At 48.1% G+C, this 18,149-nt stretch overlaps 8 protein-coding genes across 8 annotated transcripts; 2 read left to right on the top strand and 6 right to left on the bottom strand.

Moving 5' to 3' along the window:
* Positions 1-2,495: 2,495 nt before the first annotated feature.
* On the bottom strand, positions 2,496-2,923 carry N7489_011211 (uncharacterized protein; the record flags this gene model as incomplete). Its single annotated transcript, XM_056716960.1, has 2 exons — positions 2,496-2,534; positions 2,618-2,923. The coding sequence occupies 2 exons, from the start codon at positions 2,921-2,923 to the stop codon at positions 2,496-2,498; spliced, it is 345 nt and encodes a 114-aa protein (XP_056564582.1).
* A 281-nt stretch (positions 2,924-3,204) lies between these two features.
* On the top strand, positions 3,205-3,578 carry N7489_011210 (uncharacterized protein; the record flags this gene model as incomplete). Its single annotated transcript, XM_056716959.1, has 2 exons — positions 3,205-3,275; positions 3,329-3,578. 2 exons carry the CDS (start codon positions 3,205-3,207, stop codon positions 3,576-3,578), a joined length of 321 nt encoding a protein of 106 aa, XP_056564581.1.
* Positions 3,579-3,814: 236 nt separating this feature from the next.
* Positions 3,815-5,438, bottom strand: N7489_011209 (uncharacterized protein; the record flags this gene model as incomplete). Its single annotated transcript, XM_056716958.1, has 2 exons — positions 3,815-4,485; positions 4,556-5,438. 2 exons carry the CDS (start codon positions 5,436-5,438, stop codon positions 3,815-3,817), a joined length of 1,554 nt encoding a protein of 517 aa, XP_056564580.1.
* Positions 5,439-6,566: 1,128 nt separating this feature from the next.
* On the bottom strand, positions 6,567-7,880 carry N7489_011208 (uncharacterized protein; the record flags this gene model as incomplete). Its single annotated transcript, XM_056716957.1, has 4 exons — positions 6,567-7,300; positions 7,370-7,451; positions 7,502-7,645; positions 7,701-7,880. The coding sequence occupies 4 exons, from the start codon at positions 7,878-7,880 to the stop codon at positions 6,567-6,569; spliced, it is 1,140 nt and encodes a 379-aa protein (XP_056564579.1).
* Positions 7,881-8,366: 486 nt separating this feature from the next.
* Positions 8,367-9,807, bottom strand: N7489_011207 (FAD-dependent oxidoreductase; the record flags this gene model as incomplete). The annotated part of the gene is made up of 3 exons (XM_056716956.1): positions 8,367-9,512; positions 9,578-9,615; positions 9,687-9,807. 3 exons carry the CDS (start codon positions 9,805-9,807, stop codon positions 8,367-8,369), a joined length of 1,305 nt encoding a protein of 434 aa, XP_056564578.1.
* A 430-nt stretch (positions 9,808-10,237) lies between these two features.
* On the bottom strand, positions 10,238-12,076 carry N7489_011206 (uncharacterized protein; the record flags this gene model as incomplete). The annotated part of the gene is made up of 5 exons (XM_056716955.1): positions 10,238-10,465; positions 10,520-10,643; positions 10,692-10,938; positions 10,992-11,602; positions 11,658-12,076. The coding sequence occupies 5 exons, from the start codon at positions 12,074-12,076 to the stop codon at positions 10,238-10,240; spliced, it is 1,629 nt and encodes a 542-aa protein (XP_056564577.1).
* Positions 12,077-14,024: 1,948 nt separating this feature from the next.
* Positions 14,025-15,974, top strand: N7489_011205 (PAS domain-containing hybrid sensor histidine kinase/response regulator; the record flags this gene model as incomplete). The annotated part of the gene is made up of 1 exon (XM_056716954.1): positions 14,025-15,974. One exon carries the CDS (start codon positions 14,025-14,027, stop codon positions 15,972-15,974), a length of 1,950 nt encoding a protein of 649 aa, XP_056564576.1.
* Positions 15,975-16,213: 239 nt separating this feature from the next.
* N7489_011204 (uncharacterized protein) lies at positions 16,214-17,965 on the bottom strand (the record flags this gene model as incomplete). Its single annotated transcript, XM_056716953.1, has 3 exons — positions 16,214-17,516; positions 17,593-17,743; positions 17,791-17,965. The coding sequence occupies 3 exons, from the start codon at positions 17,963-17,965 to the stop codon at positions 16,214-16,216; spliced, it is 1,629 nt and encodes a 542-aa protein (XP_056564575.1).
* Between the last annotated feature and the right edge of the window lie 184 nt (positions 17,966-18,149).

Genomic DNA, 18,149 nt, shown 5'->3' with positions numbered 1-18,149 from the left:
GGACCCCTGCGACATTGACCGGGAGATATATATATCGCTTTAGGAAGGTTGTGTGGTTGTCTACGAGGCTGATCTCTTTACCCGTGTCGGTGTAAGTTATAGTATAGATCTCCTTCGCAACTCGCTTAGAGATCAACTCCACTAGCGACCCGCTATCTAACAGAGTTCGTAGGATCCTTTTATCACCGATCTATAATTCGACAAATATCGGAGTCGATCGTCCGTCATCTTCTAGCGCCTTAGATATTACAATAGGCGTGTAGATCATCAATTAATCTTTCTGACGCCGCTGACTAGTTTCGGGGACGTTGTCAGACACGAAGCTGACCTAGTCTCGGACCTTAACACGTCGGATTCTGAATCGTGGGGCTGTATCCTATAGGAACCATACTAGTTCCTTCCGCGTAGGCTTAGATCTATCTAGCAACTAAGCCAGCGGTAGGGTAACGTATGTCTCTTTTAACACCTTCCCGATCGAAAACCTTTCACCACCCCCGATTGCTCGGATAGGACCGGGTATCTTCGGCGGTTCAGCGCCGATCTGAACTCTCTCCTTGCGATATGTCTCTGTGACTGTCGTTTTATAGGAAGGATGGTTGCTAGATAGATTCACGGTCTGATCATATATGGTATAGTCCCGCGAGGGGCCTGGAGTTACGCTCCGGCGGATAGTGGCTTACGATGCCTCGGTATCCATTCGCTCCCGCGGCTGGAAGTCGTCGACCGGCCGTATAACCTATAGAACCTGCTCGTCGGACAGTCTTTACAATCCTTGCCCTCTATCGATATTCTCCGATAAGCGCACGTTCCGGAGACGCTATCCAACCCTAGAATCATTAACAGTCTCCCGCTACGGTTACTTCCCTTTCTGATTTCTTAATAGAGGTTCCCTCGCAGCTATAATAGGATCAGGGTTCACGGTTATAACATATATAGCTAGGGATAGTGATCCCCCTAAGAGTTATCGTCCTATTAGTCGCTACGCTTAAGGATACGGGTAGGAAGAGCTACGTGGGCGGTAACCTATTACGGACCCCTCTGACTTTTCGGGCACGAATTGGCGTAGTGCCCCTTCTTATTATAGTTCTAGCACTCGATTTGGCTCAGATCTATTAGACGGTTAGGTCCTTTAGAGGACGATCCCTGACCTTATCCCGGATCTCTACCTCGCCCGGCGTTAGCTACTATTTGCTAACGTTAGTGCTAGGCCTTTTCTCCGATGAGGTGTTTCAATCCGCGGACCACCTCCGGTATGGTGTCTCGGATCATATCTTCGAAAGATGCTCTAGTAGATATCTCTGGCTCTTCACGAATAAAAGGATTGTCTGCTCCTAAGTACGCATCCACAATCAACTTCCTCGCGGTGACGTAATCCATTCTCTTCTCCTATCTTAAGTGGAACTGGATCATATCCCTCTTAGGTCCTTCTTTAATACCCTACACAACTTTGATTCCGAGATAGCTCTTATCTTCGCCGTATTGAGTATAAAAGTCATCCGCCCTTTCTAGATAGGTAGTAATAGACTTGTCTTTTATCTGCTTCAGACTATCGTACTACGCTTCTATACGCGTAATATTCGCGACTAGGTCTTCCTCTAGAAGTCGGTACCTCTCGAGGCAGCTCGTCCGGAGCTTCTACTAATCCTAGCGTGTCTCGCGGCTTATGCCTTTTAGCTATATTTCTACTCGTCTACTAACGTTTTGACGAAACAGAAGACGATAGTCTCTCTCCTTTTTATCACTTAGAGCCTTCTCTTCTTTATCGACCTTTTCTCCTCGCTTCTTACGTGTGGAGAGTTCTTCGTCTTGACGAGCGTAATCACGTTCGATAGCGGTTTCAATGTCTTCAATGAAGTCCAGCGGATCTTTATATCCATCCTAGAGACCCTAGAAGGGTTTGACTTTAAATGAAGTCGGCATCTCGTCGTAATAATGACTTTATATCTGACGATCCTCCTTAAGTTGAATTTCAGAGATTTTAACTGGCGCCGTTCTCGGCTACCTTCGTCCCTTGCCTTTTGACGGAGACGTTTTGATCGTTTCTTCGTCAGAAGAGGACCCTTCAATGACTGTCCCCTCTAACTCTTTTCTAGCTGCCGCCCGATAAGCTTCGTCGGATAACTTAGCGTAGTCTGGACGACCTCCGCGCTCGGTAATAACACCCTAGAGGGCTTGTGAATCGAGTTTCTTGGTGGGACTGATGTTTTTCTTAGACGACCGTTCGGCCATCCAACGTAACGCTATTAGGGATTCTTTCCTTTTTTTTTTTTTTTATTCAGAGAAGTCGATCACAGCTCGACTTGATAGAAGGTTGCTCTTATTAGCGTCAAGAACCCCCCTCTGGAACCACTAAAATCTGACAGACCGGATCTTGGCCTGCACCTCCCTGCAGGCCTCACCGCCTCCGTCAGTCTACTGGTGATCCTTCGGTCCGAGGTTGATAGGTATGACTTCAGACGGCCTAGGACTGATGAATTCTTGATGGAAAAGACAGTTTACTGATGGCAAACGAAGAACTGCAGGATGCTTGATTCCTATGAAAAGAATATAGATAAGGATGGGAAAGAGGGGTCAGCCCGCTTAGCAAAGGCGGCAACATGCGGCGGTCAGATATGACCAGCAATTTCTTTTTCTTTTTTTTCAAATGTCCTTCCCTCAAAGGCCATGGGTCAGGTGCAAAGAACTCGTCGAGTATCTTATCGCTGGGTTGCGGGAGGTCGTCGTGTCTTGGCGCAAAGAAGTGGGGCTTGAGCTCCGAGTTTCGATCGAGAGTCATACGGCAGAGGTTGACGTTCAATTCCTTGAGTCGAGTCACGTCAAGTTTGTGCACATCAAGATTCTCGATGGAAGACTCAAGGTCATGCAAGAGCCTACGTTGCTCCCAGTGCCGACTTTTTTCCTGAGCTTCGTTCTTTGGAGACATGTTTCGTAGACGGATTTGAATTTGTATGATGATGGATAGCCTGGGAGATGAGTGATGAATTTGGACAAGGACGACTGAAACCCGGGCTTTTAAGTCAGATGCCTAGCTAGGATGAATGAAAGAACAAACAGTAAGATGGAGTGGAGAGTCAATGTGATGGAATGTGACGAGGGAGGATTGCTGAGCGACACGCCTGAGCGCTCAGTAGGCCCGGGCCCCTTTGATTTTCGCTTATATAAGTCAAACCTGTGCAAAGGTCTCACAATCTCCTGGCTATTCAAATGCAGGAGAGCGCCCAAATGGTCGCTTGGATCAAAAGCGACGGCGACCTAGCTCAGCGTACCAACACCACGTATGTTTTATCCCTTCTAAGCGCAACTACGAGTACTACTAATATCACAATAGGCGGTTTCATATATCTCAAGATCGACATGAGGTGTTCGTGACAGTTGCTAAGTACAACCAGGAATATCTCGACTACCTGAACAATAAGCTGCCTTTATCTTTGAAAGGGGACTCATCATTCTTAACTATGCACCAATATGGTCCATGGAAAACCCCAAATAAATCGTCCGTAACGAACCTAGGGGCGATCATCTTGGCAATCACCTTGCGAGCTGAGGAGGAGATCAAAAACGAGAAGAGAGCAGTATAGTCCGCACATTATCTCCTGTACTTATCATGCATTGTTTGAGATTCCAGACAAGGCGATTGTCTGTTACTGTATGTTTGTTTCTGTTTTGGTATTTATGCGCGTTCATCGACACATCTCCTGGCGTATTGTAGAAAGTGCAATTCACAACATCATGTATCACTTCCCACCAATAAAAGGTTCATACATATAATATTCGTTCATTTCAACTGGATAACGCCATAAGTCTTGGAAAAGGATCAAGGCGAATATATCTCACGTAGCTGAAGTTCCGGGCACTTGAATTTAGGATCAAGTTCCTTCTCAAGCGACGCGTCAATTGATTGTCCATGCTGAAGAAACCGAGCGACTTTAACAGCATCCAAGACACCACGCGAAAGGGCAAAGATCTTATCCATCTCCTCGAGACTGCGCCCGGCAGTCTCGGGAAACAGATAATAGATGACAGGTATCATCATTGCATTGCAACCCGCGAAAATGACAAAGTACGTCTGCCCCATGCTGTTGAATGCAATGGGTGTGAAAGCAGTGAGTAAAATGCTGACTGCCCAGGATATGCTGATGCTGAAGCTGTTGATAGTCGTGCGTAGATGCAAGGGCGCAATTTCCGCGGCGTAGAGATATGGTATTGCGCCAAATCCAATGATGTAGCTGAAATGAAACAGGAAAATAAAGAAAACAGCACCCCGCATTGCGAGTGGATTGTCAGTTTGGGTCCCGAGGCCAGCTACTAAGGCCAGACAGACCACGTTTCCGATTGCACTGCCTAGAAGCAATACACGGCGACCAAGTCCGTCGATCTTGAAAACACAGACGGCCCCGCCAATGGGACCGACTAGCTGATAGATTGCAGCTAGAACTGTCGATGTTGAATTACCCAGCGAAAGATTGTTTTCGAAGATTGCGGTTGCTAAAAGCGCGCAGCATAAGCCACTGCGATGTGTCGATTCGACAGGGGAGGGATAATTCGAAATACGTACTGTAAAAGGTAATGACGGTAGAGCCAGTGAGCTGTAAGAATAACATGGCCAAAGCAGCAATACTAGCTCGGTGGAAAGTCCTTTGGGGCCCCATGTGGAATATTTGACCAAGTGACTTTTCCTCAAACAAGTCCAGCGACGTTTGGACATCCTTGATTCTCGTTTTCACAGCTTGATCATCAACGCATATATCTTCGAGAGCTGCTAGAACCTCACTAGCCTCACAGAGTCGGCCTTGTCGGACAAGCCAACGGGGGGATTCTGGTAACAGGCAGATGAACACCAAGACAGCAATGGAAAGCAGCACCACAAACGCAAAAGGAAATCTCCAGGCGACGCTGCCTTGCGTGAACGACATTCCAAAGTCGAGAAAAAGGGCAAGGGCACAGCCAAAACCGCTGAATATCCCCTTCATGCCAACATGAGCACCACGCTTGTCAGCAGGCGATATCTCAGATTGCCAAAGAGGGATCGTGGCCAGTAAAACACCAGTACCTAAACCGAGGATGACTCGAGATGTAGTGAGTTGGGCGAGGGAGCCTGCGCTAGCCATAAACACAGCTCCAACGGCCTGCACGACCGATCCAGCCATTATTGTGCGTCGCCGGCCAAATCTGTCACCTAGCCATATACACGAGAGGGTTCCAAAGAATCCCCCTATTGTGTAAGAGGCCACAACAAGGCCTTGAATTGTCGATGCATGTGGTTTATTAACGGCAGCAGCAATGTCGATTTCTGGGAATTGTTCTTCAAAGCTTTTTAGTGTTAGGACTCCCCCAAGTAGTGAGGCATTGTAGCCTATTGTGAGGATTCCAGGCATGAGCACCCCGAGAATGGCTGCTACATGGAGGCTATTGCCACGAAGGCCGAGGAAGCGTGGCATGTGTACGACTGGGTGAGGACCGGTGTAATATAATTATAATGGATCGGCGGGAGTGGGGCAACTTCGATCAACGGGTTGACGAGGTCTTCTTGCAAGTCAGACTCATCAGCTGCTGCCAACTTGGTGAATCCCTGACATTTAAAGAAACTGGGGACCGTTGAGACCCGGCTATCTCGGCTCGTTGATACCAGGCTCTAGGCATTCCATTCCTTTGCGCGTAGTCTTCATTTCCACCGAACTCAAGTAGGATGTTTAAGCCGTGTGACACAGAAGGTAGCATGCAAGGCTATTGGGCTCATTCTTCTGGGCTTACTTTAGGACCCAGAGCTTCCAATGGCCAGGCCGGGGATATTTGGAGAAGTGAACGAGAAATGGCAGGACAGGCCCTTGTGGCAGGGCCGAAGAATGCACAGAAAGGGAGATTAACAGGAGAGAATAAAAAAGTGGTAAGCGGCCTGGTATAATAGTCGAAGAAAACCCAAAGTCTGGAGTAAATGGTACTCAAGAGCCGACGCAAGGGGAAAAGCTCCCACATAATGGTCTAGACATCTCCAATGCAACGCGCTGAATGCTTGATGCGCTACAACATACGGCAGATGGAGGAAATGGGTTATATATTTGTATGTTAATCGTAAAACTGAATAAAAATGGAAAGGAAGATCGGTTTGTTCATAAACCACCTATTCTGACCACTTAAAGTAAACAACTATAACTTCAGAAGCATACCTATACATACACATGTAGGTGCTAGATCACGATCATCGATAAAGCCTACCGGGCCGACCCTAAAGGACGCCATTCTCTAAGCTTCTGCCCTATCAAATCCACCATAAAAGCCGAAACTTAATCCCAAATGCCAAGGGTTGAGGAATTCCAACTTTCATGGAATGATACTGTACAATTCCTTTATATGGCACCGTAGCATTTTAAAAATGGGAACTATACGTATCGTGGCAACTCCTTCCAGGAGCAAGGAGTTATGGAATAGCTTCTGAAGCCAAAGTCTAAGATAGCAAGTGTTGACCCAATCCTCTCCCATCCAGCTTTAACAAGGGCTAGCTCATGAAAATAAAAGAGGTATTATGCGGAGGTCTATTAACATAAAGCTAACCAGCACTTGAGGCAAAGCTAATTGACCAGATACCCATCAGGGTAAACAAACTCCTTGTGCTCAATCGCTCTGCTCGACCATGGCACATCTTCATCCTTCCATTGTGAGTAAACAGTTTCCTCACCAGCGACCAATTGGTGGATGTTACGCCTGGTGCTGTATACCATATTCCAGGCCTGCTCTTCATGGAAGTCAGCCGCGTTGTTGTTCTCAATATCCGAATCCCGAGAAGCGGAGCCGGCCTTTCTATATGTACCAATCAAGTTGGAGAATGGAGCCCAGCATTCAATCTTGTGACGCCCATTAGCACCCGCGCACAATTCACTCAGGGCATCGTCTACCGGCTTATCCAGATGGTCGATGGAAAGAGCGGCAAGAATGTTCCGAGCGCCCCTGGTCGTGACTGCATAGCCAAACATGCAGCAGCCCATTTCCGCCCGATATATAAATCGCGTCGAGTCCTCGGCCAATTCTGGATATTGTTGCTTCCACTTTTCGGTGGGTCCACCCCAGGTGGCTCGGTGGTGGACCCTTGGAACTGTGGGGTCCATGGGGATAGCGTAGAAGCTTGTTTCGTTGGCGTTCGGGCCCGAGGCACACCCGCCGATCCAGAGGAGATCCCAATCTGTTCCGTAAGGAGCTTCTTTGGATACGTGATTGGTTCCTTTCAAAGCGTGCAGCCCGCGCGCAAATTCCCCCAGCTGGGATTTGAGGCTCACGTCCCAGTCTGCGTCATCTTCCAAGATCAAAGCTGTCGAATAGTCATTGCTTATCACACTGTTGTTTTCGATGTTAAAACGTCAGCATTGCCTTTGGATACCGAGAATGGGGTGGGACTCTACTTGACCAATGCATTCATGTGTGCACGCCAACATGCGCTTCACGCGTGAGGGGTCCAGACCCTAAGAGATCATGAGAAGGTTGTTTGGAATTTATTGAATGGGCAGCGTACATCAGGCATGGCCTTGGAATGTAAATCATGGGGTCGCACTCCGTCGAGCCATTCCACCTTGAAGCCTGATATCGAGGCTGCTAATGTCAAGAAATCGCGCTTGTCGGTCCGCTCTTTCAAACTGATCGCATATATATGCTCAAACTAAAAGTTCGTTGAGTCAGAAACCAAGTCCTGAAGATGGTAGGCAAGGTCTAACCCCAAGGGTGTTGTTTTGGATATGTTCGAAGACACTACCGCCCAAGGTGTTCCGAGAGAGTTCGGGAATTGAGATGGACCATGTTTTATCGCCAAAGCTTCTGACAAACGCCGTGCAGAGCAAATAAGTAGTAAGGGCCGCCACAGCGGCCGTTTGGAGGATTTTTCTCCTGGCGATCATACTGAGAGGCGTGAACAACAATGAGAATTAAGGAGGAAGGTATTCACACCACATCACCACATTGGAAGGGTTCAAGTCCTAGTCAATCTTTTGAATGCCACAAAAGGATTACTGAAAAAAGCATCTTTTTCCCCTTTACATTCCTCAAGTGCCGGGAACAGCTTGCTGTGAATACTATGAATGCATCGCGTGTCCAAATGCGGATGTGACATACACGTGATGTGGGTCCATGGGTGTTCGTTGCCTTATTTACCAGGCCGTAATTGGTCCCTACGTAACTACCTGGGAAGACAATAAACCACCTTCAAACCCTTACTGCATTAAAAATGCATACCTCGCATATCAATGCTTACATATCAGATATATGGTTTACAATCTAGGATTGCTTAAACATATCAAAGTACCTTTAACGAATCCATTTCGTAGCCAGCTCTTCGGGCGGCTTGTCGGGAATTATCCATTCTTAGACCGGGCCCTTGATCAGATTTACTTAGACTTGACTGTCATTCCGTGTTGCAACAGGGGACTTTGCATAATTTTGGACCAATTATGCATTTTTAGAGTGGTCTCCTCGCTCAAACGAACTTCCTCCCCTGTCCGCATGATCATCTCCTTCTCGTACATCTGTATAGCCTCGGCACGTTCCTCCATGATGAAGTTACCCTGATTCCAGAATGACTCAATTGCCTTGCATGCAGTGTAAGCGTCCTTCATAGCATGATTGAGCCCCTGGCCACGCTGGTAAGTCATCGGATGGGCAGCATCACCCGCCAGAGTTACCCGGCCCTGATGATTATCCCACCGATGCTCCGGGAGACTTGGGTCCCAGTTTCGAAGCTTAGCATACCAGGCCTCATTATCGGGAGACATCCACTCAAAGGCACTGCGCCAGGGGTCGGCAAACCGACGGGCCAATTCCTTCTGATGTACGGCGTGTTCTCGCACGGTTCGTGTATTGACATAGTCGCGCGGTTCTGGAAAGGAGATGTAGTGGGTAAAAATCCAGTTTTCTGGATGGTCCATATCGTCCCCGTCATGGATGTTCATCCACCCACAATAACCCTCAGGATGAGGACCGACCTGGTGTACCGGATGGTGGGGATGGGCACGTAGAAACAGGGCGTGCTCACGCGTATGCCGAGTGAAACACATAGTTGCGGCGTAATCAATCGGTGTGACTTTGGCGGCTTCTTCGCCAAGCAACAGTGTACGTGTGGTCGAGTGTGGACCATCGGTCGCAATGAGAAGACTACCAATGACCTCTGTGCCGTCCGTGAACTTCGCAGTGACATGTTCGCCGGCAGGGGATTGAGTGATATTACAGAGACGCTTCCCCCAACGTACGTCGATGCCTTGAAGCAACATTGCCCGGAATTTGTCTCGGCGCAGACGGTACACTTTGGACGACTTCAGCTCTGTGATCAGAGCTCCACTCTCACCATTGACCATGGGAATTTTATCATTGTGCGTGGTCGGGATGTGCGGGTCAACCTGCGCCTGCTCGAGTCCGGCCAAAATGTCTGCGGGTACGAGGTATTGCAGTGGCTCGTAGCCCCAGTGCAGTCCTATACTCCAGTTTCGCTTGCGAGTCGGTGCTTCTTCTTTTTCGAAAATTAAGAAAGGGATCCCGGCCTGAAGCATGTATTGTTAGTGTGTATTGCTAGTGTGGTGGACGAGGCGCGACCGCTATCTCCCACCTTTTTCAACCCATGGGCTAGCGCGAGACCAGCCGAGCCTAGGTAGATGTCAGTTATTTGCGAGGAATTTCCTGTTCTGAAATGGGTCGGGAAAGGGAGGAAGGCTTACCAGCGCCAACGATGAGGACCTTTTTACGGTCGCTGACAGCAGGTTGAGACGTGTTTGGGGGTATATGAGTCGTGCTCTTCTCTGCACCCTCGTATTTAGTCCGCTCCTCGGGTGCATTCATGACCGTGATGATAATACTTCTGGAAGAGAATGTAAAACTGTCAAGGTTCAATTCCAAAAATATATGTAAGCTTCCTGTCCTGACTCGGAAATCATCGAAATATATTGTCGGGCTACTACAGGCTACGCAACCGCAACCGCAACAAGCGGTGTGATGCATCTACGGTGCAGTAGAGCCCAAAGCAAGGGGTAGAGTACGCAATGCCGAGAACCACCTGGGCATGAAACCATGTGCCTGGATAGGCACGTTAAGTGTGCGATCATTTTGATATTGTGAGAAAATACCGTGTATCCGCCTCATTTCCCCGCCATGATAACCAAGCGCTAAATCCATCATATTTAAATACGAATGCCAAACGGAAAACAAAAAGTAAGTCTATCTATCATCCATCTATAAAAAAAGGTACCCAAAAAGAAGTCGTAACAAGGCTTTAAATAGCAACCGGGCCGGCACCCAATCTATCTTTAGGTCCGATACCCTTGTGCCGAACGGAAACAATACCAATGATCAGCCCAAGCCCAGCTAGGCCGACAGAGCACCAGAGACCGGTAGCGTATTGTTCCGCGAGACCATGTCCTTGCTGGATATCGACGGCATCGGTAACAGCCGCGGAGATAGCCAATGCAACGCCAGAGCCGATTTGGAATGCAGTGTTGAGCTGGTTTATGATGTTAGTATATAAAAGTGGAAGTGCAAGAAAGGAAAAACTTACCATGCCACCAGCAAGGCTCTTGACTTCGACCGGTACACTTGTGAGTACCACAGTGCTAGTCGTGACGAAGATAAAAGACACGGATGAGATACTGATAAGGGAGGTGGGGAGAACATTGAGCCAACTGCGAGCGTTAGTATAGTTTGATGCAAAAGGAAATGAGGATACATACAAGCCTGATTCAGGATTAGAAGTCAAAGCACTCGAGATGGGAGCGACCACAGCCAGAACCAGTCCGATAATGAGAAGGTGCTTTCCATTCATGAATTCGAGGAGTTTCCCTGTTCCAAGAGAAACAATAAAGCCGATCGCTCCCATAGGCAAGAAGCGAAGGGCCGTATCACCAGCGGAAAGCTTGTCCACTTCCTGTGCCATAAGGACAATATAGTAAATAACGTTTTGGTAGGTGCCATAGCCAGCTGTGTATAATTAGCACTGCTCGAAGCACGAGTTCGGGGAATAGGCAACTCACTGAAACCAATAACCCAGAGACCGGCAAAATTGCGAATCTTCCACAAAGAAAGCGGCATGATAGGGTTGCTGACGTACTTCTCAAGGATCGTGAATCCAACAAGAAGACCAACTGCCAAGATCAATAGCACAATAATGAACGGCTGGTCCCAGCCGTAGGTTCCACCACTGGACAGGACAAATTGGAGCAGGATCAGGCCAGCTGTCGACATCACTGCGCCAATGTAGTCCATTCTTTCATGCTTCTTTTCGGAAGGAACATCGCTTGGGAGGACGATGAAGCCCAAGATTCCCAAAGATCCAGTGATGATAACAATGAGGTAGAAGATGTATCTCCAGCCCAACGAAGAGGTCAAGAAACCACCAAAGATGAGACCGGTACAGAAGCCCAGGGTTCCCGAGGCTCCATAGATTGACAGTGCACGGGTGCGATCAACACCGCTGAAGTAGGAACTGATGATGCCAATAGCAGATGGCACAGTCATCGCAGCTCCAATGCCTTGAATGCCACGGAACACCGTAAGTTGAATAAACGATTGGCCAAATCCAATGGCTAGGGTCCATAGAGAAAGCCAGGCAAGACCTAGACAGAGGATCTTCTTTCGTCCATATCTGGGCAGGTTAGCATTATGCCAAAGTCTTGAGACAACGGAAGGAAGAGTCATACCGATCAGACAAAGCACCGGCTAACAAAAGGAAGCCACCAAACGACAAAGTGTATGCAGAAATCATCCATTGCAAGTCGGTACTAGACACGTCGAAATCCTGTTGAATTGACGACAGGGCAATGTTGGCACTCGTCATGAAGACATTGTCTAGAAACTGAGAGCCGGAGGTGACAAGCAAAATCAAAGACCCTTTCCAAGAAGCCAGGCGACCGAATTGATGCGGGATCTTCTCAAAAATAAGGGTATCCTCGCTCCCAGCCGGCGAAGGGAGCATTTGCGCAGGTGTAACAGCGCCCGAGAAGTCCGGACTAGAGATTACATTAGGCTCGATTACTTTTGGGGCTTCCATGGTGGGTGTTTCATCACCACCATGTGCCTGATGGCCACGTGGTCGACTGAAATAGTCGACAATGCCCATTGTGATTGTGAAAACGAAATGAAGATGGAAACGGATGGCCAGGGTAGCATTGGTACCTACTTCCAGACTAATATACGATTTACTATCAAACTAAAAATCAAAATCTTCAATCGATCCAGTTTAAAAAGTGGAGTGATGCCTTTCGGATTACCCTTTTGAGCAAGATCTTAGAATGGAGCATGTTCTCTCGGGTTACCTCTTTGAGATGGGAAGACCCACGATAAACCCACGAGGAGTGGAGAGGAGAAATCACTGGCCCTGTCGTTTAGCACATGCGAGATAGTATAGGATTATCGTGATTAAAATGTGGCTCTGATAACGCAATGCATATGCATCGCGGCCCTATTGCTCACAATTTATTGAGCCAACACATCAATGGCGACTTGAGAATGGCTATCGGCTTTGGAATCTACAATTTTGCTACCAAAAAACTTAAAAGTTATCGGGCCGAGCGCTAAGACCCACGGCATCCCGGTAGGGGCTCGTAGGCCAACTGGGTGTTTTAGGGCTACTCCAAGGCTGGCTTTTTCAGAACTATATGGGCTTATAAAAGTACCTATAAGATTTAGCTAGTATTTTGGATTTTCACAGAGGGAATGTTTTCTATCTCTACTATTTTTGGTACCGGGTCAAAATTCGGGATTCGCCACGCTGATTTTTCACTCTCCCGCCGCGACAGCTCATCCCACATTCATCATCCACTGGCTGTCTTCTAGACCTCTGGTCCTTCCGAGTGGAGGACCGGTCTTCTCGGCCGTCGAAAATTTAAAATCTCCCTAATTCTCCTTTTAGCAGTTTGCATATTCTGTGCTCCATACGGAGTACGACTCTCTAATGGAGCACGCGGGTTCCACTCATCCTATAACGTGGCCACTGACGAATGATCTCTATTTACTGGACTTGTCAAATTGATGAATAATGGATAAACTACGGTATGCCCTGGATCGCCTTTGCCAAGCCAAACGTGGGCAATAGGAACATTTCTCTCCTGTTTTTGCCAAGCTGATCGCCAGTCAAGCAAAAGCTCTGACCAAGATGACCAGCATGATCAACCATTGTTGATTGGTAGTGATTATCTACTATAGTTATCTAAACGTCTAAAGTCTTTATGGTGGAAGTATACCATGTTATAGAATTCGTACATGTGACTCTTACTGTACTATGATATGCTTCAGAACCACACACACACACACACACACACACACACACATATTTCATCTTTTTTATACTAACTCGCTTTACTAGGTTGCAATATTGTATTATATTTCTACATAATTGCAAGGGCTCTGCTTCGTACAAACCAGCAATGTACTCTGTCCTCAATGGTAATTATGAAATAGATATCTCCGTGTTAGACTAAATATATGTAAGAACTAGGACGATGCATACTTCACCGATATTATGAGTGGAGCAGAAAGCCAGAGTCACTGGGTTTAAGATGACCACACACGAACTTTTTAAAAGCAAAGCAGAAGCTCATGACTATGTTGTATATCCGAGGCTTCTCCCGTCAGATAGGGCTCGGCTATAGTTCAATGACGTCACGATGCAGGCCATGTGCCAAGCCTTCAGGGTCACCTCCCAAGTGGACATCCCTTTGGTCTCTTTTGCCAATCACAACGTTTTGGAGGATACTTCACCTCCACATCGGGAGACTGAGGGGAATCCACAATGACGTACAATATTATATATCGTCATAGCCCTGCTTTTGACAGGGATCACATAAAAGCCAACACATACAACATATTGGCTTACACATTGGCTTACAGTCATAAATTAATTTACAGACGGGAAGATCGACGATCGTGGTTCAGCTTCACCTGCCATGCGCGCCACCCGAATCTTTTGCTGGTAACACTTCATTGGGCAGTCATCAAACATTTTCTATCGGTGTCCGACGTCTCTTCCATTGATATTGGAAGAAGCGCGAATCGGCGCGAAGAAATAGATGACTTTCACTTTCAATCAAAACGTCTCGGCACAACAGCTGGCCGACCTCCTACCGAACGGCGTCGCCATCCTCAGCCACCGATATGAACTGGTCTCCGTGAATCGCCGGTTCCGTGAACTCATCCCGTGCCCCAGCGTCAACTTCTCCGAGTGTTGGTTACGTTCGGTCCATCCAGACGACTACGACCGGGTGTCTACTGGGTATCGGGAGGTCGCGAGCTCCAAACTACCGCTACGTTTCGAATACCACACGCGCGACCCGGACTCAATTTGGTGTGTCATGACATTGGATCGACTGGATGATAAAGATGTACAATGCTTTGGGCTAGGCGACGGTGGTGTGTTTATCTGTACAATCGCAGATATCACTCCGGAGAAAAAGGCGGAACTTCTACAGAGGCAGGCTGCGGAGGAGGCGCAGGAACGCAAGAAGCAACAAGAACGATTCATCGATATGATCAGTCACGAAATTCGCAATCCTCTGTCTGCCATTGTACATTGCACGGAGGATATTCAGGAGGCCATCTATAACAAGAAACCGGATGAAATCTCAGTCACGAGCATCACTGAGGCAACCGAGACAATCAGTCTCTGCATCAGGCATCAAAAGAAAATAGTCAATGATGTTCTCACCTTTTCAAAACTTGACGCGTCGATGCTGCCGCTTTCGCCACGGAAGGTCCAGCCACAGCGACATCTCACCATTCCGATGGCGATATTCCGACCAGAGCTCCGAAAGCACGGAATCCGCTTCGAATACAAGGCCGATGTTTCCTATGCCGAATGCGGCATCGATTGGGTCATGGCAGATCTAGATCGAATGGGTCAGGTGCTCGTTAACATACTCTCGAACGCTATCAAATTCACCGCGCAATCGGAGGGCCAGCGATCGATCCGAGTCTCAGTGGGTGCTTCAATCGAGCGTCCGACTTCGTACCCGCCAAACATCGTCTTCTTCGATTCGGGTGAATCAGCACTCCGCCAAGACGGGACTAATAATTCTGAATGGGGAAATGGCGAAGTTGCGTATATCATGGTTGCCGTCAAGGACTCTGGTATTGGGGTCACCGAGCAAGCCCAGAAACGGCTCTTTGAACGGTTCAATCAGGCAACGCCCAAAACCGAAAGCATCTACGGTGGATCTGGCCTTGGTCTCAACGTGTGTAGGAAACTCTGCCACCTACATGGAGGTGAGATTGGCGTGAGCTCCAAAAAATGCCATGGAAGCACGTTTGGGTTCTTTTTCAAAGTACGCAGAACAACCAAGGAAGCCGGTGAAGGGGATCAGAGTTTCGACGTTTCTGCACTCGACAAACTCTGTGTTGATATCGAGTCACTGGGAAATGAAATGCGCGGTGTCAATGAAACGACAGATGAACCCCAGATGTCGGAAAGCCCTCCTGAAGATATCATCTTCGAGGCACAGCCCGGTGGCCCAAAGGGCGCAGACACAATTCGTACCGGCAGTATAGCCCGCGAGGTTGAGAATGAGAAGGCCCAGGGGGGCGATCAAAGTCCTCCAGATGAAGAGAAACTAACCGGCGATGGCCAGCGTATTCTCTTGGTTGAGGATAACGTCATCAACAGGCGAATAATATCCCGCAAGTTGAGTACACTGGGTTTTAACATGTCGGTAGCGAGCAACGGGCAAGAGGCTGTTGATGCGAATAGAGATAACCCATTCGACTGCATTCTCATGGACCAGCAGATGCCCGTGATGGATGGAAACCGTGCCGCGAAAGCAATTCGTGACATTGAAAAGGAAACTGGAGGACATGTACCCATTCTAGGAGTCACCGCGAATGTCAGAGACGCACAACAAGAGGAAATGATTGATGCTGGGATGGATGATATCATCTACAAGCCTTATGGGACTCATGAGCTTGTTGAAAAGATCAATCACTTGCTTTCTAAGGAAGGGAACACCAGGGCCATGGCAGGATTGTGAGTTTTTGTACATTTTGGGCGCATGCGAGATGTGTATTTGTTTGTACGATAGCCTGAGAGAGATGAATGTACCATTATGATAAACCCGATTTGTACAGGTTGACAGTGCTAAAACTGTCTTCACAAAGGATATCATTTCATCGTGAAAGAGTCCGGGCGAAGAATCTCAGTTATATCCCGATAACTGCAAAGGATGGCTCTATGGACGTTTTGAAAACACCAACAGGCATCCATCCTGAGTCAAGAGTCAGTAAAAGGAACGATCGGGACAATACCAGAAGGTAGTGTACTAACCATTGGAAACAGCGTAGCAAAAACTCGAATCTCCTCTGATCTGTCCGTGGCATGATGTTTCCAGTTAAGTTCCAGAGCTGCTTTCCCGATCATGCCAGCCATAGACAACGGCACGTACTTTCTTGCGAGGCAATCGTGCGGACCGGCGCCAAATACCAGCCAATTCTTGGTTTTGGACTCTGCATCCCCGGAGATCCAACGCTCAGGATTGAAATTATCGGGGTTAGGGTAAACATTCGGATCATGCAAAGCTGGATAACAGGATGGGATGATCATAGCGCCCTTGGGAACGGTATAGTTGGGCGTAACAGGGAAATCTTTCGTCGCGAGATATGGTACCATAATAACAGGTGGACGGTGGCGCAAGAGCTCTTTGATAACTGCATTGGTGTACGTGAGCGACTCGAGCATTGGAAGATCGAAGGACTTGTTCTTATCACCACCTCTAGCAGCCAGGTTTTCTCGACGCAGTTTATCGAGCACGTCGGGCCGCTGGGCGAGGATTTGGAATAGCCAAGTCGTGGCACTGCTCGACGCATCCTGAGAGGCAAAGAGGAAAGTGAACAATGTCTCTCCGATTTCCTCATTCGTGAACTCGCGGATCATGTTCGTTGGCTTCTCGGCGTCAGTCTCCCCTGCAGCGATTCTTTCCTGGTAGCGCTTGGATTCCATCATGTGGAGGACCCAGTGGTCTACGATGCACGTTGGCGTCGCTCCAGTTGCCATGTTTGCCTTGCATGCAGCTGCGCATTTTGAAAACTCAGCGTGCACAGCGTCGGCAGTTCGCTTCCCGAGCCAGGGCTTGGTGAATGGAATGTACATCGACAGAGGCACGTTGACTAACTCGAGGGCGGCTGTGGCGAGGTAGAAGTCGTCTGCGATCTTCTTGACCGCGGCCTGGGAGATATAATCTCCGAAAAACGTGCGGCAAGAAAGTGCGCAGTTGATCTCGCGAAACATGGTCATGAATTCCTTTGGTTGTCCCTTATTTCCCTTGCTGGCAGCAACGAATTTGTCAAAATAATCGGCCAGAACCTTCTCTTGCACCGGTAGGTATGTAGCCATGGCTCTGTTGGTGAATAGGGGAGTCAACCCCCTGCGGTACTCGGCGTGATCTCTACCCTGAAGAAAGACCCATGCTTTGTGGCCTAGGATATCCTTGGCGATCGGTACTATACATGGCTCGGCGTATGCTGGTGACTTGAACACTTTGTGCGCTATGTCTCTGTCGGAGGCTAGAACGACAAATCTATAATAAGTTGAGTTAGTTTGAATAATTTGATGGGATGGAAAAGTCTGATGACACGACAGGTGTTCGTGCTTACTTGTGGAAGACCGATACACAGCTAAGTGGTCCACTCGCCCATTGTGCAAGATACCCTTCAAACCTCGGGTGCAAGGCTTGTATAAATGGACCCATGAGCGGTATCTTGAGTGGAGGCCCAGCTATAGAGCCTTTTCGTTTGATATACATCACTAGAGACTGATCAGCAAATTCTTATGGTCTTGACGGCTCTGCTTACCCTGGTCATAGACTAATATGGCAATTAGAAATGTTACTGCGTACTGCCAGACTGAGAAACTCGTCAAAGAAGCCAAGCAGCTTTGAAACTTGAGGTGATTGGAAGGCCATATTTGCGGCAGCTCATTCTGAGCGAGGGAGATGTTGGACATCTCAAAAGCCATGTTGGAGTTCATAATGGTAGATGGTGTGGGCAAGTTAACAGACCCTTTAAAAAAGGCAGGAAATATCTAGGTAGCCCTGGAGGGAAGGTTTCTTTGTGATGGCATGATATACCGGGATACCCACTTTACCCGATTAGGACTAGACTCCGATGCCAAGCAGGGGTAAAGCGGGGTCTAGTCCTCTTTTGATTTGGGC

Source organism: Penicillium chrysogenum (assembly GCF_028827035.1).
Source record: "Penicillium chrysogenum strain IBT 35668 chromosome Unknown utg000005l_segment0_segment0, whole genome shotgun sequence".
Classification (NCBI taxonomy): domain Eukaryota; kingdom Fungi; phylum Ascomycota; class Eurotiomycetes; order Eurotiales; family Aspergillaceae; genus Penicillium; species Penicillium chrysogenum.
This window is presented reverse-complemented; position numbering and strand designations above follow the sequence as displayed.